This window comes from Echinops telfairi, unplaced genomic scaffold, assembly GCF_000313985.2.
Source record: "Echinops telfairi isolate 266 unplaced genomic scaffold, ASM31398v2 ScPeMD7_7400;HRSCAF=8409, whole genome shotgun sequence".
Taxonomy (NCBI): domain Eukaryota; kingdom Metazoa; phylum Chordata; class Mammalia; order Afrosoricida; family Tenrecidae; genus Echinops; species Echinops telfairi.
In genome coordinates, this window is record NW_022111300.1 from 61911180 (window position 1) to 61926764 (window position 15585).

The 15585-nt window shown below is 60.0% G+C and overlaps 1 protein-coding gene across 1 annotated transcript in view; it reads left to right on the forward strand.

Moving 5' to 3' along the window:
• Nucleotides 1-15020, forward strand: part of NFATC1 (nuclear factor of activated T cells 1) — a 98304-nt gene extending 83284 nt beyond the window's left edge. Inside the window, exon 10 of the mRNA XM_045296275.1 lies at nucleotides 13359-15020. Within this exon, the coding sequence (XP_045152210.1) occupies nucleotides 13359-13361 (3 nt within the window). The 3' untranslated portion in view covers nucleotides 13362-15020. The remainder of the gene's footprint in view (nucleotides 1-13358) is intronic.
• Nucleotides 15021-15585: the final 565 nt, after the last annotated feature.

Below are 15585 nucleotides of genomic sequence, written 5' to 3' on the forward strand. Positions count from 1 at the left end.
GGACGTCCAAGTAGGCTCTGGCCAATCCAAGCCTCTGGTGGGTGGTGGGGGGGTGTGTGCCTGGCTGCAGCCCCAGGGAGGTTCAGGAGGTCCCCACGCCTGCCCCCCAGGTGAGCATGAGTCCCCAGTTTTCCTGGCCTTCCCTCCTCTGTGTGGCCCAGAAGTGCCCAGCTACGCATGGTCTGTGGGCCGACAGCTGTGGCTCCCCCTGCTCTGGGCACACACAACACCACTCTTCCAGGAGCCCTGTTGTCCAAGTGTCCACATTTCTCCCACGAAGAGGGGGAATCCCCAAGAGACCGTGTGAGTGTATGTGCATGTGTGAGTGGGTACATATGAGTGAGAGTGAGTGGGGTACATGCGTGTGTTTGAGTGAGTATATGTGAGTGTGTAAATATGTGCGTGTGCATATGTATAAATAAGGCTGAATGGGGTTTGTGGGTGGGTGTGAGTGTGTGTGTAATTGTGCAAAGCTGTGAGTGGGCCTGTATGACTGTGTATTTGTGTGTATGTGTGATTCTCTGTGTGATTATGAGTGTGTATATGTAATTCTGCATGAGTTAGTATGACTGTGTGAAAGTGTGTGTGAATGTGGGCTGTATGGTTTTCTCTCCTGGACCTGCAGTGTGGACCGTCTCTCTGTAACTCACTCCCTCTGTCCTGGACACACATTGTGGACAGTGTCTCTGTAACTCACTCTCCCCTGGACCCGCAGTGTGGACAGTGTCTGGGTAACTCACTCCCTCTGTCCTGGACGCACAGTGTGGACAGTGTCTGGGTAACTCACTCTCCCCTGGACTCGCAGTGTGGACGGTGTCTGGGTAACTCACTCCCTCTGTCCTGGACGCACAGTGCGGACAGTGTCTGGGTAACTCACCTCCCCTGGACCCGCAGTGTGGACAGTGTCTGGGTAACTCACTCTCCCCTGGACCCGCAGCGTGGACGGTGTCTGGGTAACTCACTCTCCCCTGGACCCGCAGTGTGGACGGTGTCTGGGTAACTCACCTCCCCTGGACCCGCAGTGTGGACGGTGTCTGGGTAACTCCCTCCCTTCCATGAGGATGGAAACGGTGCTTCCCCTGGACCCGCTGACTTTCCGAGCTTGGTGGCTTTCTGGGTGAGGACGTGGCCCTCAAGCGCAGCATCAGAGGTGCCATGGAAACCAGACCCCTGATTGGTGGGACAAGCATCCCTCCAGAGGAGAAAGTTCTGAAAACACCCTGGTGGGCGGGTAGATGTTCTGGTGAAGTGTTCCTCTCCCCACGCCATCCACTTCCTGTTCATGCCGACTTCCTGTTTCTTGGGCTGCCTGCCTGGCACCTGGGTCATGACCTCTTTGACCTGCCATCCACACCAATGGGCCATGGATCCTGTTGCCCTGGTAGCTGACCCACAGTGGTCACCCCTGTGGTCCTGTCTGGCAGTGACTGGAGGCCACTGCCATTCCACTGTGCCATCTGAGTGGGGTCACCAAGAAGGAGGCTGCTGAGTGAGGTGCTGAGCAGACTCACCCAGACATGTACCGAGGACTGGGAGGACAGAGCCAGGTCAAGACCAACCACCTGCTGGGCGCGGGGTGGCAGGCGCCTCACTGGCCACCCTGGGTGTCTCTCGCTCCTTCGTTGGACCGGTTCCTGCTAAATCTGCATGCTTTGATAAATTGTCTCAACCTGATGCCTGTGGAGAAGTGGGAGAGGGTAGTCCGGGGTCACGCCCTGCCCCCCACAGCTGGAGTCCTGGCTGGGGCACGTCTCTCAAGGCACCGCGCACCTGCCAGGTGTCAGCCGAGCCCCAGACCAGAAGACTATGGGGACGGGTGGGCCAGGCAGAGCCTCGTGCACTGTGTGTGTGGGGCGGGGGGTGGGGGGTGTAGGGGTGAGGGGGGCTTACTGGGTGGGACCCCACTTGACAGCTGCCAGTGGCAGGAGAGATTTAGGGTTGAAGGCACCAGATTTGACCCCTCGCTCCTGGAAACCCTTTCAGTGCACCCAAGACAGTCTCTCACTGCTCCCAGGATGCCCCAGCCAGCTCGGCCGAAGGCTCCCCACAAAGCTGCCGTCTGAAAGTGAGCCTGGACATGGATTCTCCAGTCTGAGCTCCCTGCCTGTGAGCCTGGTCCTCACAGGCTGGCCCTTCCCCCAATAACTCACGGAGCACTCTGTGCAGACAGCTTGAGGCTGAACTCCCCAAGGGGCCTGCAAACTCAAGCCCTGCCTGCCACCGAGGCAGCCGGTCAGAGCCTCTGCCTCCTGGCGCTTCTCTCGTTGTTCTGTGGTCAACTCAACACGTGCGGCTGCCCACCCCCTCCCACTGCCCACAGGATCTTCTCAGCCATACCTGTCACACGGGCAGAAGGGCAAGTGCTTCTTGTATGACGCTGCCCGTGGGCTCCAACCCTGACCCTGAACGTGAGCCTCGGGGCTACAAGGCTTTGATCTTAGTTTCCATACCTTGCTGAAGCTCCTGGCAGGGGTTGCCTCCGAGTTCCCAGGAGACTGCAGCTGGCCACTGTTCATGGATTCTGATCCCACCCCAGGCATGGGAGGCTCCGAGGGCACACAGGCAGAGCAGGCCAGGCCCCGGCCCTTCAGAGCATGTGTTCAGGGAGAACTGATCCAAGGGCAAGAGCTACGTCACCAAGCTGAGCCTGACGCGCTGCACAGGGAGGACATGGCCCTGCAGCCGTACCTGGTCAGTTGGGTTTGAGGAGTGGTCAGGACCCTCAGGAAGAACTTCCTGGAGAGATTGGGGCCAAGTCCTGCTTCGGTGTGTGTGTCGGGGTGGGGGTGGGGGACTCAGGCTGTGGTGGTGTCTAGGGCACTAGGGAGCCATGGTGAACACATGGTCTCCAGAAGGTCCTGCCCCAGCTGTCCTTAGAAGCATCTTCTCCAGGGGCTGAGAATGGCCCATGAGTCACTCAGTCCCCAGCAGTGTGGGTCCCTGCCCAGTCAGGCCCCTGACCCCAGCCAGTTCCTTCCTGACCTGAGTCCTTCTGCCAGGCCCATGCCTGGCCTGCCCCTCCCCCAGCCAGACCCTGCCTGATGACCCTCCCTCCCCCAGCCAGGCCCTTGTTCAGACACCCTAGACAACCCCATCATAGGGCCGCTGGGGTCGATGAGGGCGAAGCGTGCAGGGCCTGCTGATTTGATTAGCACTAACGATACCCCGTAATTCGCAATTACAGCAGCTAATGGGCCTTCGGCACGGAGGCCCCGTCCACCCCACCATGCTCACCCTGATGGATGGATTATTGTGTGCACACGCCAATAGTTCTATAAAGATTAATAATTGGATGGTCAACACGTAATCCAATCTGGCTTTTTTCACCCCAAAGATGGGGCAGCTGGTGGCCAGCCTGACATCCCCAGGCCCCTCCCCCAGTCTCTATGGAGCTGTGTTCACAGGGGGCCCATGCAGGACTGGGACGCACTGTGCCCTGCTCCCTTCTTCACAGAGGGATATGGGGCTCCCACAGGGGTCTGTCTCATGGAACCTGCCCTGGGGGTGTGAGCGGGAAGGAGGCAAGACTCCTGAGTGGATGTCAGGAACAAGGACAGCCCCGTGCCACCCACCGGTGCCGAGGGGAGGGACCCGTGTATGTTCAGTCAGTGAGGGTGGACAGATGTGCCCGAGAGCCTGTCCAAGGGGTCTGGCTCCAGCTCTAGGTCAGCAGCTGCTAACAGACCAGAGCCATGACGGGGGTGGGGGGACCCTCAGGGATGTGTCCAGTCCCAGAGGCCCCAGGAGGGGGAGGAGAGGGACCCAGAAAGAGGAGAGAGCACAGTGTCCCTAGAGACCTATAGTGGAGGGGGGACTAAGGGGACCAGTCACGTGGGTGGTGTGGACTAAGGGGATCGGCCACGTGGTGGGGAATTGGGCTGAGGGAACCAGCCACATGGTAGGGGTATGGACTGAGGAGACCAGCCATGTGGGGGATGGAGTCAGGGAACCAGTTATGTGGTAGGGGGACTAAGGAAACCAGTCATGGGGGTGTAGGTGGGGGTAGACTGAGGGCAATGGAGAAAGGGGGAGGAGGGAGTCTGAGCCATAAGCAAGGAGGCCTAAAGGAAGGGGCTGTGAGAATCAGAGGCTTGGCTGACCATGTGCTGATGTCAACGCTGGCAGCATGCTGGTCACATGGGCTGCTGCCCACAAGGCCGTTGGTTTGAAACCACCAGCGGCTCCCTCAATGGAGTTTTCTACTCTCCTCACAGAGACCCCCAGGGGCAGTTCCAGCCCATGCTGTAGGGTCTCCAGGCATCTGACTCGACTTGATACCAGTGGGTTGAGGAACACAGTGGGAACAGATGGGGGACAGAGCCCCCAAAGCCTGGCGGGAACGCAGGCCCTCCTTCCAGTGGACGGGACGGTGTGACCCGCGGGGGCGACAGTGGCATCCGCACTTGGTCTCTCTAACCCAGCTCCCGGCAGGCCCTGCCCAGAGAGCCTCTTCCCGTGCCACACCCCAGCCACGCCCATATTTCCACCAGGCCAGTTGCTCCCCTTGGTTAGATCCGCTCCATGGAGCCGAACCTCCTGTTCCCCACAATGCACCCCGGTACCCCGGGGGCCACGCTGAACTGGGAAGCTGGCCACACACTGGGAGTATGTGCAGGCTGACTTGGGGGCACACGAGGTACACAGGAGCAGAGTAAGGGTGCAGGGGTCCCCACAGGCCCTAGGTGCACGGCCCCTCAGCGGAGATGTCTGAGCTAGGTCCCAGCTGGTCCTTTGCATTGATGCCACGTGCTTACCCCAAAGCCATTCCCCCCACTGAGATGAGGAGCCAGCTCAGGGTGGCCTGCCGCCTGGGCTCTGTGGGGGCGGGTGCAGGGAAGGACTGCAAGTGTGGGTCCCAGGCCCTGGGCACCTGTGCCGGGTGGGCGGTGCAGCTGGGTGGGGCCCTGTGGACTTTGGTTTCTGACCTTCAGTAGAACTGCTTTGTTTGAAAAGGGGAGACCCCAATAGCGAGGAGGACGTCAGGGTGCAGCCCTGAGCACAACAGCAACTAGAGGGACTCTGCCGCTGACTGACTGATCAGACAGGAAGCCAGGCCATGGCCCCAGCGCCCATCTATGAGGCAGGCGCACTTGCTAGAGCCTGCCGCCCGAGTACCGCAGCCGTGCGCTCAGTGGCTGACAGAGTCCCAGAAACTGAGGCCCTGCACGTATTTCGGAAACGTACCTGCCAGTGTTGTCGCCATCCCGTGAGCAATGGCCGGGCAGGGGCTAACCTGGCACTGAGTGATCGGGGCCAGGCTAGCCCTCTGGTCCAGAGAGCTGGTCGAGGGTGAGCTAACTGGACGAGGGATGGCCCTCTGCCCCGATTGGATGCCCAGGCTAGCCCCCTGGCAGCTGAGAGCAAGGCCACTGGCAGAAACCCCCCTGGGGGTGCTCCCGGGTGGTCCCCCTGGAGTTTCCACAGAGGGTGTTTGCTTACTAGGAGTATTGGGCTAAATAAGGAAACAGCACTTGCGGTAGGAAAATGATTCTGTCTTGATGGCTGACAGGCGCGCTAACAAGCGTTTCCACCGCTGCCAGCGCACCTCAGGTGGGAGGGTCATGTTTTATTAAAACGGACACTTGTTGTCACCCTGAGACGCCACTGTCCCATCCTGGCTCCAGAAATAGCAAAGCCCGTGGCGTCCGTACTGTGATTAAAAAGGTAAAAATAAGGAAAGGCTTAACTAGGCCCTGGACTCGGGCCACACAGGAGTCACGTTTTAACGGCGCTCTGGGAGCGCATCTTCCCACTGCTCCACAGAGGAGCCAAGGGGCAATGTTGCAACTCTTGCATTTTCAGAATTCACGTGATCCAGAGTGCCCTCGGCCCCCGGGCAGGGAGGGGTCAGCCTTGGGGAACGAGCAGGACCCTTGAGGCTGGCAGGCTGCCAGCGTGAGGAGCTGGCGCCTGAGAGGCACCTGAGGGGCAGCTGGTGCAGCCCCTCCCCCGCTGGGCCAGGCCCCTCTCATCCTGGGGCTTTGTGGCAGTGGTCCAGGTGGGGGCTCAGGTTGGAGCCCATGGTCAGTGAGCCCAGAGGCCTCACTGGGGGTGGCCTGGAGAACTGTGTCTCCGCAGCGTGTCCTCAGGCTGAGGAACAAGCACCCAGGTGATGCTCTCTGACCATCACCCTCTGAGGTCTTGTTCTGCGAAGAGCAGGCATGCGGGAGGCAGCGTCAGCAAGCAAGAATGCCCGGGGCCTGCCAGGGTCAGCTCAGGGCCTGCCAGGGTCAGCTCAGGGCCTGCCAGGGTCAGCTCAGGGGTCTGCCAGGGTCAGCTCAGGGCCTGCCAGGGTCAGCTCGGGGGCCAGATTGTCCTGGGGTCAGCTCAGGGGCCTGCCAGCAGCAGCTCCATGGTTGAGTGGGGCGGAGTGGAGGGAACTGACTGCTCTTCCGCCCGGTCCTGGGCTTGGGGGTGTTTGTTTTGTCCGTGGAGTAGCGCGCGCCCCTGGTGAACACTAGTCTCTCAGTCAGTGCCAACAATGGCAGTTATCCCCAGCCATGCTTCCGGGTTTCCAAGCATCTGAGGACAAGCGTGGCTCTCTTTAAAGACTACTGTCCACAGCGTGCTATGTCTCTCTCTGAGCATCAGCACGCCTGCATGGCAAAAAGCTTCCAGAGTGGGTCCTAACGCAGGCCGCAGACCCAGCCTCAGCAGGTGCTTCCAGAAAGGGCAGTGTCCACATCAGGTCCCAGCCTTTGGGACTCCGTGGTGTGCCTGGGTTCCCATTGCTGGGCTGGAGACAGAGGAGCCCGTGTACCTTGTCAGGGTATCCAGTCTGAGAAAACCACAGGGCAGTCCTATAGGGTGGCCCCAAGGCCGAGGCAATTGGTTTGGAGTTTGGAGCTCAAATCCAGCTCCCAAGAAACCAGGTCAGTGAGTGTGGCTCCCAGCTGCCTGGAGAGAACCTCCCCATGTCCCTCCCCAAGCACAGCACAGCCACCTGGTGAGCCAGGGCAGGATCTCGGGCCCTGAGTGCTGCCTCCCCCCACCCAGGAAGCTGGGAGGCGCAGGAGAAGGGTCCACACTGTAGCCTCTTCTGTCTGTGCTGCGGGGCCCTGGGAGCCTTGGGCTCGGCTGGTGTTCATTCTCTGGGGACCAGTGATCCCTCGTGTGACTCGCTGTTCTTCCTCCAGACTCGTCGAGTAGGCATGCACACATGGGGCACACGCGTGAGTGTCACACGCACACCTTTCCCTTGAAAGCAGGGTGGTGCTGTGTCACACATGTGTGCCTCGGATGAGGCGGCCCCAGACCAGGACCATCCCCCACAGCCAGGGAGGCACGCCCCATCAGAGAGGAGGGAGGAGGGAATGAATAGGCATCATTGCAGGCTCACCAGCTGCCCCCTTAAAAAAAAACAGAGAGAGAGAGAGAGAGAGGAGGGAGGTCCCAGAGCAGACCAGAGCGCCCACCTCACTGAGTGGCTCGCCCTGACCTGGGAGGCACAGGGACTCAGAGTTGCTGGGGTGGCGGACAGGCTCTCAGCGCAGCCCTGCAGCTGCTGTTCTGCCGGAGTGCAGACTCAGGCTCTGGGGTCAGTGGGCACTGGTGCCGGGGACTCCCTCTGCAGGGTGTGTGGACGCTGGGCCTGGAGTCAGCACGCCCAGGGGTTGGGGGGAGGGACACCCAGACCTCAGCAGGGTGTGTGGACGTGGGTTGGGTTCTGCGGTCAGCGGGGACTGGGGAGGGGGCGCCTTGCTCCTTATCTGGGCACAGGAAGTGTGGTGGCGGCTGTCTCCTGTCCTTTTGATGGAAAAGGCCCTGCCCTCCCTCTGTGGTCTCCTCGGGGGCTCTGTCCCACGGCCCTCAGAGGTCTCTGTGAAGCTCAGACACACTGGGGCAGGAGGCACTGCGTTCCAGTAACACAGGAGAAGGCTGTGTTTCCGCTGGGGGGCAGGGAGGCTCAGGGAGATGTTTGTCGCTTGTTCTAAAGAAGCACCCCACAGAAAAGGGAACTCACAGCCCGCTGCCCCGCCCACTCCCAGCTGCACAGTGGAGGGGGTGCCTCGGGGCCCTGGAAAGAGAGGCTCTGCCCAGCACCTCCCCTGTTTGACTCCTCTATCCCTCCCCGCACAGGCCATGTGGTGCACCACTTGTCAGGGATGCAGCAGAGACCAGAGGCCGGGCTGCAACCCCAGGGGCACTGAGGAGAACTGACCCTGGGAAAGAGATGGGCAGGCCTGTCTTCCTCGGGATGGACAGGAAGCTCCCACTGCCCTTCGGCAGTCCGGCGCATGGACTGTTTGCACAAGGACACAGTGGGGCCTCCGCATGGAGGCTGGGCAGTGGGCTCAGCCTGAGGCCCAGAGGCCCTAGGGGCCTGAGTTTGAAATCCCCCCTGCAGAGAGCTGCCTCCCCCCCAAAGGGGGGTCCATGAGCTGCTGTATGTGAGCAGGAGGGTCAGGCCAAGGAGCCGCGTGCCCCGTGCTTGGGGCTGGGAGCTGGAGGTTTGGGGCGTGAGCCCTCCTTGGCTATTGGGACCCACAGACTCAGAAACTACAAACCGTTGCTTGAGGAGGAGGCCGGGAGTGAGGCCTCATGGGTGAGGGCTGTGGTCACCGTACCTCACTAAGCAAAGAACCAGCAAAGCACCCCCTCTGTCTGCAACCCTGGGGCGGAGAGCACACACCGGGAGCTGCTGGCGTGCCCCAAGGTCAGCAGTTCAAAACCACGTGCTCCTTCCCTCTGGGGCTAGCTCAGCACCCTCAGGGACAGTTCTGCCCTGTCCTATGGGGTCGTTGCAAGTCAGCATCAATGTAATGGTGGGGAGTCTGGTTGAAATTACACTGTCTCAGGAAGGGGTGGTCCCGGCCTTCCCCCGGGGCAACATGGAGAAGCGGTGGCCTGGGCACCCTTTCATACGGTTCCTCATGTTGTGGTAACCCTCCAACCATAAAATTATTTTTGTTGCTACTTCACAACAGTAATTTTGCTACTTTTATGAATCGGGCGACCCACAGGTTGAGAACCGCTGCTCTAGGGGCTCACACCACACTCCTTTTCTATAGTCTTGGCTGCAAACAGGAAGTCTGACGGGACACGTTCAGGGCTGTCCGGTGGACATGGTGGTGGTGTCAGGTGCCCAGGGTCAGTCCTGCCCGTCCTCACTGTGGTTCCTGTTTTCAGGCCCACTGCTGCAGTCACGGTGTCCGTCTGTCGGGCTGATGGCCCTCGCCACATTCCCAGCCACAGTGTCCTTCTGCAGGGACGGGTCTCTCCGACAGCGGAACTCTGCCAGCACAACCCTCGTCCCCGCACGGGATGAGCAGGTGCCTTGCCGAGGTGGGGAAACTCCTCACAGGCGACCCGGGTTGGGCTCACCATGCAGTTTTCAATGTACTTACGCTTCCTGTGAAGTCCAATGTCCTGGACAAAACCTCTGGGGCGACATTCCAAAATCCTGTTTCCTGCTGCTTCTGAGCTGACCCAGGCCCAGCAGACGCCCTTGGAAGTTCTGAGAGTGGACTGTGCATTTTTCTCATCACTCCACCCCCACCCCTGTGCCCAAGCTAATGCCCACCTGCCCTCCACCCCAGGGTCAGTAAACTTGGAGATGGAAGAGCCAATCCTGCCCTCCAGCAGTCTAAACAGCATTCAAGAGCCATCGATAGATATTCACAAACAAATGCAATCACCATGATGTGCATAAGAGCCTTTGCCTTTTCTCGTTTACTTCCCATTGTATGTCCCGATAGAGCTGCCCGCGCCAGCCCTGGCCTGCCTGCCTTCTCGCCAACACTGAGCGGGGCCAGTCTGTTTCCTTCCCGTGGAAAGCCTCGGTCGGTTTTCCCCCTTGATGTTGGTGGCCCCTATAACCACTGTCCTTCTGTGACTGCTACCTTCACTCAGCGCATGTCCTCTGGGTCCAGCCAGGTTGTGAGGTGCTGTTTCAGACCTAAGTGGGCACCCAGCCGAGTCTGAGACACTGTGAGGCCGTGAAGCCCGTCTGTACCTGCTGCTGCCCCAGAGACACCCAGGGACCCCAGCAGGTATGCTGCTCTGCTCGCCCACATGCACAAGGCCACATCTGCACTTTGCTGCGTCATGCTCCCCAGCCATGCACACCCCAGGGTGGGACGCCAACTCCGAGCCCCAGAATGGTGAGCTGGAGAGAAGACAGACACAGTCTCTGCTAAGGGGCCTTCTGCTTGCCAGCCAGGCTGCATGGTCCTCTGTGGAGGGGTCTGTGACAAGTGGCCCTCTGTCACACACACCGTCAGCCCTGACGGGAGACGCGGCTGAGCAGAGCCTCGCAGGCACTTTGTACTTTCCAGCTTTACAAATTCTAATGTCCTCTTTCACACGACTTCCAAGGGCTGTGGGGGCGTGGGCGCCCGTGGGCGGCGCGATGGCTCACATCCCCAGTGAAGCAGGGGTGCCACCACACAGAAGTTTAGGGAAAAAAACACAATAGTTTCCATCCTAGGAGCATTTTAGAGAAAAATTGAATAAAAGGGAAAACCCCTTCTTATTAAATTAAAGTGTGGTCTAACAACTCCCCACATCCTGCCCCAGGGACGAGTGACGTGAAGCCGAGAGCGAACGGTCCCTCCGGCTGCCTGACACAGACGGTCACCTGCCGCCTGCAGCTCCACACCCGTCTCAGTGGAAAAGCTGAATCAGAGACGGAAGTGTCCCTGAGAGGACCGGGCACGTGGGCAGCCACGGCACAGCCACGTGGCGTGGGGGTCACCACAGGCAGTGGATCAGGGGTCAGGGGTCTGGGTGCTGGTGGGACTCTGCCACGCTGACGGTGGAGAGCAGGCAGCTGTGGCTGAGGGACATGGGGGTCACGCATGGTGTTGCCACCACAGCTCGACCACAGCTTGGCCCTTCAGCTGCACAGTTTTCCACAGGGACACCCTGGCTATCCAGTCACAGGGCCCTGCTGCCCCAGCAGAGCTGCCCCGGGGGCAGAGGCGGGTCTCCATGGCCACTGTTGCTAGGGAAACAGACTGCCTCCACTGCCTCCTGGACGGAGAGGCTGGCGGGCTGCAGCACTTCACCACTGTCCCACCAGCTCTCAAACCAAACTCCCTGCCATCGAGTGGATGCCAACTCACAGCGACCCTACAGGACAGGGTGGAACTGCCCCTGTGGGTGTCCGAGACTGTCCCTGCTATGGGAGCAGAAACCCATCTCTCTCCCACGGAGCAGCTAGCAGTTTCGAAAGGCCAACCTTGAGGTCAGTAACCCAGCAAGAACCCACTGTGCCGCCAGGGTGGGGAATGGTAAAGTCTCCTGCTGCACCGTCATCAGTGTGTACCTGGGTGAGCAGACATGAGTCCCCTGAGACATTGCTCTTTGTGTTCACACGTGGACATGGTCAGGTGCGGGGAGGCCATCATGAGCTATGAGCTGTGGGGACGCCCATGTGCGCCGGCATCGGTTGGGAACATGGATATGTCGGATGACACTGATGTGTAGACATTGTATGGAATGTTCCGGGCACATCCACACACAGCTGTAGGTCGTGAGCTCTGCCCCACACCCCTCCAGCTGCTCCCCGCCCTGAAGAGGAGGCGGGTCATCCCAGGGGACACGTGACTCTGTACCAGGCTAGGTGACTTCCTGCCCATAGGCCACCTCCCCTGGCCCCCCAGTTCCCTCTGGGCTCAGGTGCACTGTGGGCTGAGGGGAAGCCCACGGCGAAGGTCGTTTCCCCTTTTATCTCTGCACACAGATGTTATTTTTTCCTGCAGGGTGTGTCCACACGGGGTCACCCGAGGGTGCAAGTCACCCCCACCTGCCTCCTGCTCCTGTCTGCGCTGCTCACATCAGGGGTCAGAAACTGACCCCAGGCTCCATGGTCCTTAAAATGTGATGGACACAGCTCCACGGAGCTCCTTAAACAGCACAGAGGTCAAGAACACCAAAGCCAAGTGGTGCCTGCTGGCTGTTCGCACTTTGAATGACGCCAAGCACAAGCAGTCTCATCTGTGCCGGGCATTGGCCCTGTCCACCTTGTGGGGACATAAGCGCAACAGCCAGCCACCGGGTTGGATGCAGGCTCACGTGACACAGAGGCCTGCTGTGCCCTCAAAAGGACATTCACTGGGCCGTGTGAGGACCCCAGACCCAGTGGCCCACTAGAAAGTGGCAGCCCATGGTAAGCGTGAGACCATCAGGGGGTCCCACATCTCTGCCTGGGAGCAGCCTCCTGCAACAGTGTCTTCGGAAGGTCTAGCACTGGACCAGATGAGAAAAGTTCCACGTGCAGCAGTCTCCCTTGCTCGGCCACCGGGGGCAGCAGCTGTGGTGTGGCAGTTCTCTGTAAAGTAGCGATCAGACCCGGGCCGTACCAGAGTCAAAGCCCTGAGAATGCTGAGCCTCTTTCTCCCGGTGGCTCTCCATCCAGGCCATTACTGGGGACTCCATGGCTCTGTTGGCCACGACCTGGCCCTGTGGCTATGCAGGCCCATAGCAGTGTGTCCCCGCTGAGGGCTTCTGCATTTGCAGGGGGCAGTCCAGCCAAACATGCCCTTCCACAGCTGGGGGCAGGGCAAGGCTGGGTGTTGGCTGTAGCAGGGCTCCTGATGCGTCTGCTATCAGCTCCCATGACACAATTCCTGGTCCTCCACCACTTGCTGTTATTGTTATTCTTTCAAATGATGGGGGGCTGGGAGGGGCTGGGAAGGGGCCGGGTGGGTGATGAAATGTCCACCAGCTGATTGCTCCAGGAAGCAGCCCGAGACAGGCCGGGGCCTCTGCAGAGACATGGGCTTATCTGTTCGGCGCCCAGCCTCTCCGGGCACCGGTCATTCCGTGACGCGAGCGCCAGTGCCCACCTCCCTGCTTGGTCGGAAAGCGTGGCGTGGAGGGAGCCTTCCTGTGACCTTCCGCTCTCAGGCCTGTGGTGCTGCGGGAGGGCCCCAGAGTGCTGCGTGCTTACCATCGGGAGCTCACTCCAGGTCCCACCACTTCCTGCCCCTCTGCCAACAATCACAAGCTGACGCTGGATGGGTCGGGGCGTGGGAAGCTGTCGGTCGGCCGGCCACTGCAGGGACATTGAGAATAAGGGCAGAGCCGGGCAGCTGCCAGGCGAGGCTCCTCTGGCCAGCTGCTCTCTGGACGTGGCCTGTGCAGTGACGGGCCACAGGAAGCCGGGCCAGGGGCTCTGGGAGGGCCCCATCCTGCTGGGTGGCAAGGGGACGTGAAACGCCTGCATCAGGGCACTGGCCTGGTGGACACTGGCCTGGGTGGGCAGGCGGGTGCCTCTCAAGCTGCTCAGGAACATTGTCCCCTCCTGGGGCCCCGGGGCCCACCCTCAGGAACGTAGTGAATCCTGGGACGCCCCCTTGCTCACTGCCTGCAGACAGCGTGCCCTGACACCCTCCTCGTTTGTGTCCTTGCAGTAAACGAAGTCATCCGCAACGACCTACGCAGCACGAGCAACCCCTCTTAGTCTGCAATGCCGGGGTCCCCAGAGGCCGCCACGTGCCCACCGAGGTCAACCCACCCTCCGCACCAATGATTTCTGCCAAGCAAGTGGGGACGTTGCCTGGAACCTCTCAGCTCTCCTGGGTCCTGTGTGTCCGGGGCTGAAGGCCTGGCGTGGGCGCACCCAGAAGGAGGGACGGAGCCAGACAACAGCCCCCACCTTCTGGAGGAAAAGCCATCTCAAGCAGAAACATGTGGGGGTGGCATGCTGTGTAGCCCCCCTCCTGTGGGGCCTCTTCTGGGGCCTAGTGTTGAAGTCTGACCCCAAGATGTGCCCTCTGGGCACGGGGTCCCAGTCCCGCACATAGCTTCCTGTGTAGGTTGTGACAGGCTGAGGGCTGGGGGGACCCCAGATATGAGTGTCTTCCCTCTCCTCAGCTTCTCCCGGGCTGCCATGGGCCATCACGTGGCCCCTTCCGTGTGGTGTGGACTCTTCCCAGTGGTCATCTCAGGCCTCTCCATGTGGACTGCCCTCCCGCTGTCTGCCACTCAGTGCTGGGTTGTCGGCAGGTACCAGCCAGGCGTCCTGCCTCTAACCCAGCTCCCAGGACAGCACCAGCAAGGCGACCAGCACCAGGAAGGGCCATCGGACAGAAGCCGCCTCTTTGTGTAGCCAGCCTGCGTCTGCATGCGTGTACATACGCAGGCATGTATTTATATGCACATACCAGGGAGGCTGTCGGCCTCACCAAGAGGCTCTCACAGCTCGCCGTAGGCACGTCCACTTTGGGATGCTCATCTAGGACCCCAGTCCAACCGGTCAGCATCTCCCGCCCCAAGCTCACGCAGTTACACAAGCACTTTAGACAGCAAAGGCCTTCGAAACACACACACGTCACCACACGGCAAAGTTGGAAAGGGACTGTAAATATCGTTATAAAAGGAGTGTAATATATTTGTCCAGTTATAATATTACTACTTCACTGAAGCCTTATAACTCTGCTTCGTCTATGAGAAAATATTACCAAAAACTATGTTTCAGTAGCAGTCATGTCTGTGTTCCAGTTAGTCCCCGTTAGCAGATAGTTTAGCGTAGCCTCTGCTGTTGCATTTTGTATCGCTAACAGCTTATTACACTCTGTGACTAGCAGTGACCCACTGTTTCATAGGACAAGGGGCAGGGTCTGACAGCCATGGTTGACCTAAGAAACTGTGCCTTGGGAGTCAACGCCACCCTGTGGAACATGCCTGAACTGCACCAGGGTGGTGGCTGTAAGTTGTCAAGAAACGCAGAAAAGAGCTCTCTCACAGAAAGCATCGGTTTTTGAATGTTCTTCTGTGCCGCGCTGTCTTACCCTCTTTCACGTTTTTAACTCGCAGAAAGAACCGTCCTCTCTGCTAGCTATATCTATAACGTTTGCACCCAGGGGCGACACACCATGGGCACAGGCTGCCTGCAGAGGGGCCTGCCCCCACCCCCACCCCCGCCTGCGCCCGGAGCCCACCGCCCATGGCCAGCCCTAGCCCCTGCATGCAATCCCCCAGTAGATGGTCCTGCGCCCAGGAAGACGTCTGGTATCTGCACCGCTGTCTTGTAGTCTGAGCATAGACCCAATAAAGCAGTATTCTTTGTGTGACGCTCTCTGCTGCTAGTGGGTCATCCGGCTGATTTCTGACTTGGTGGCTGCCTGGGCAGCTGTCTCCCTGGAATACCTTCGACAGAGGAGGGGCGCCCTCCTTCCGGAGCCGCTGAGAGGAGAGCCTGCCACCAGACGCTGCCACACAGACCCACCAAAACCCCACAATTCCATCAGCAAGAGGAAGCTTCTCCTGACGCCCACAGCCCCCCGGCCCATGCCATGTCCCCCTCTCCCCCAAATTGGCTGCAGACTTCGGTGGGAAATGTCCCGGGAGCATTGGTGTGCTGGCCTCTCACAACTTCCAAGGTCCCTGATTCCTGCTCCGGTGCCGGAGAGTCAAAGTGGGAGCTGAGGATCTGTCTGAGAAAGGAGGGGCCAACGCTACTGTGGATTCCCATGGGGCACGGCACAGGGATCTCCCTCCCCACCACGCCGAGGGCCCAGGAGGGAGAGGAAGGAGCACAGATGGCGGGGTGGGGCAGTGGGTGGCAGTCTCACATCCCTGGTCATTCTCTTGTGGGGCTTCAGCAATGTGGATGCCCCTGAGTGCCTCTAAGACCCA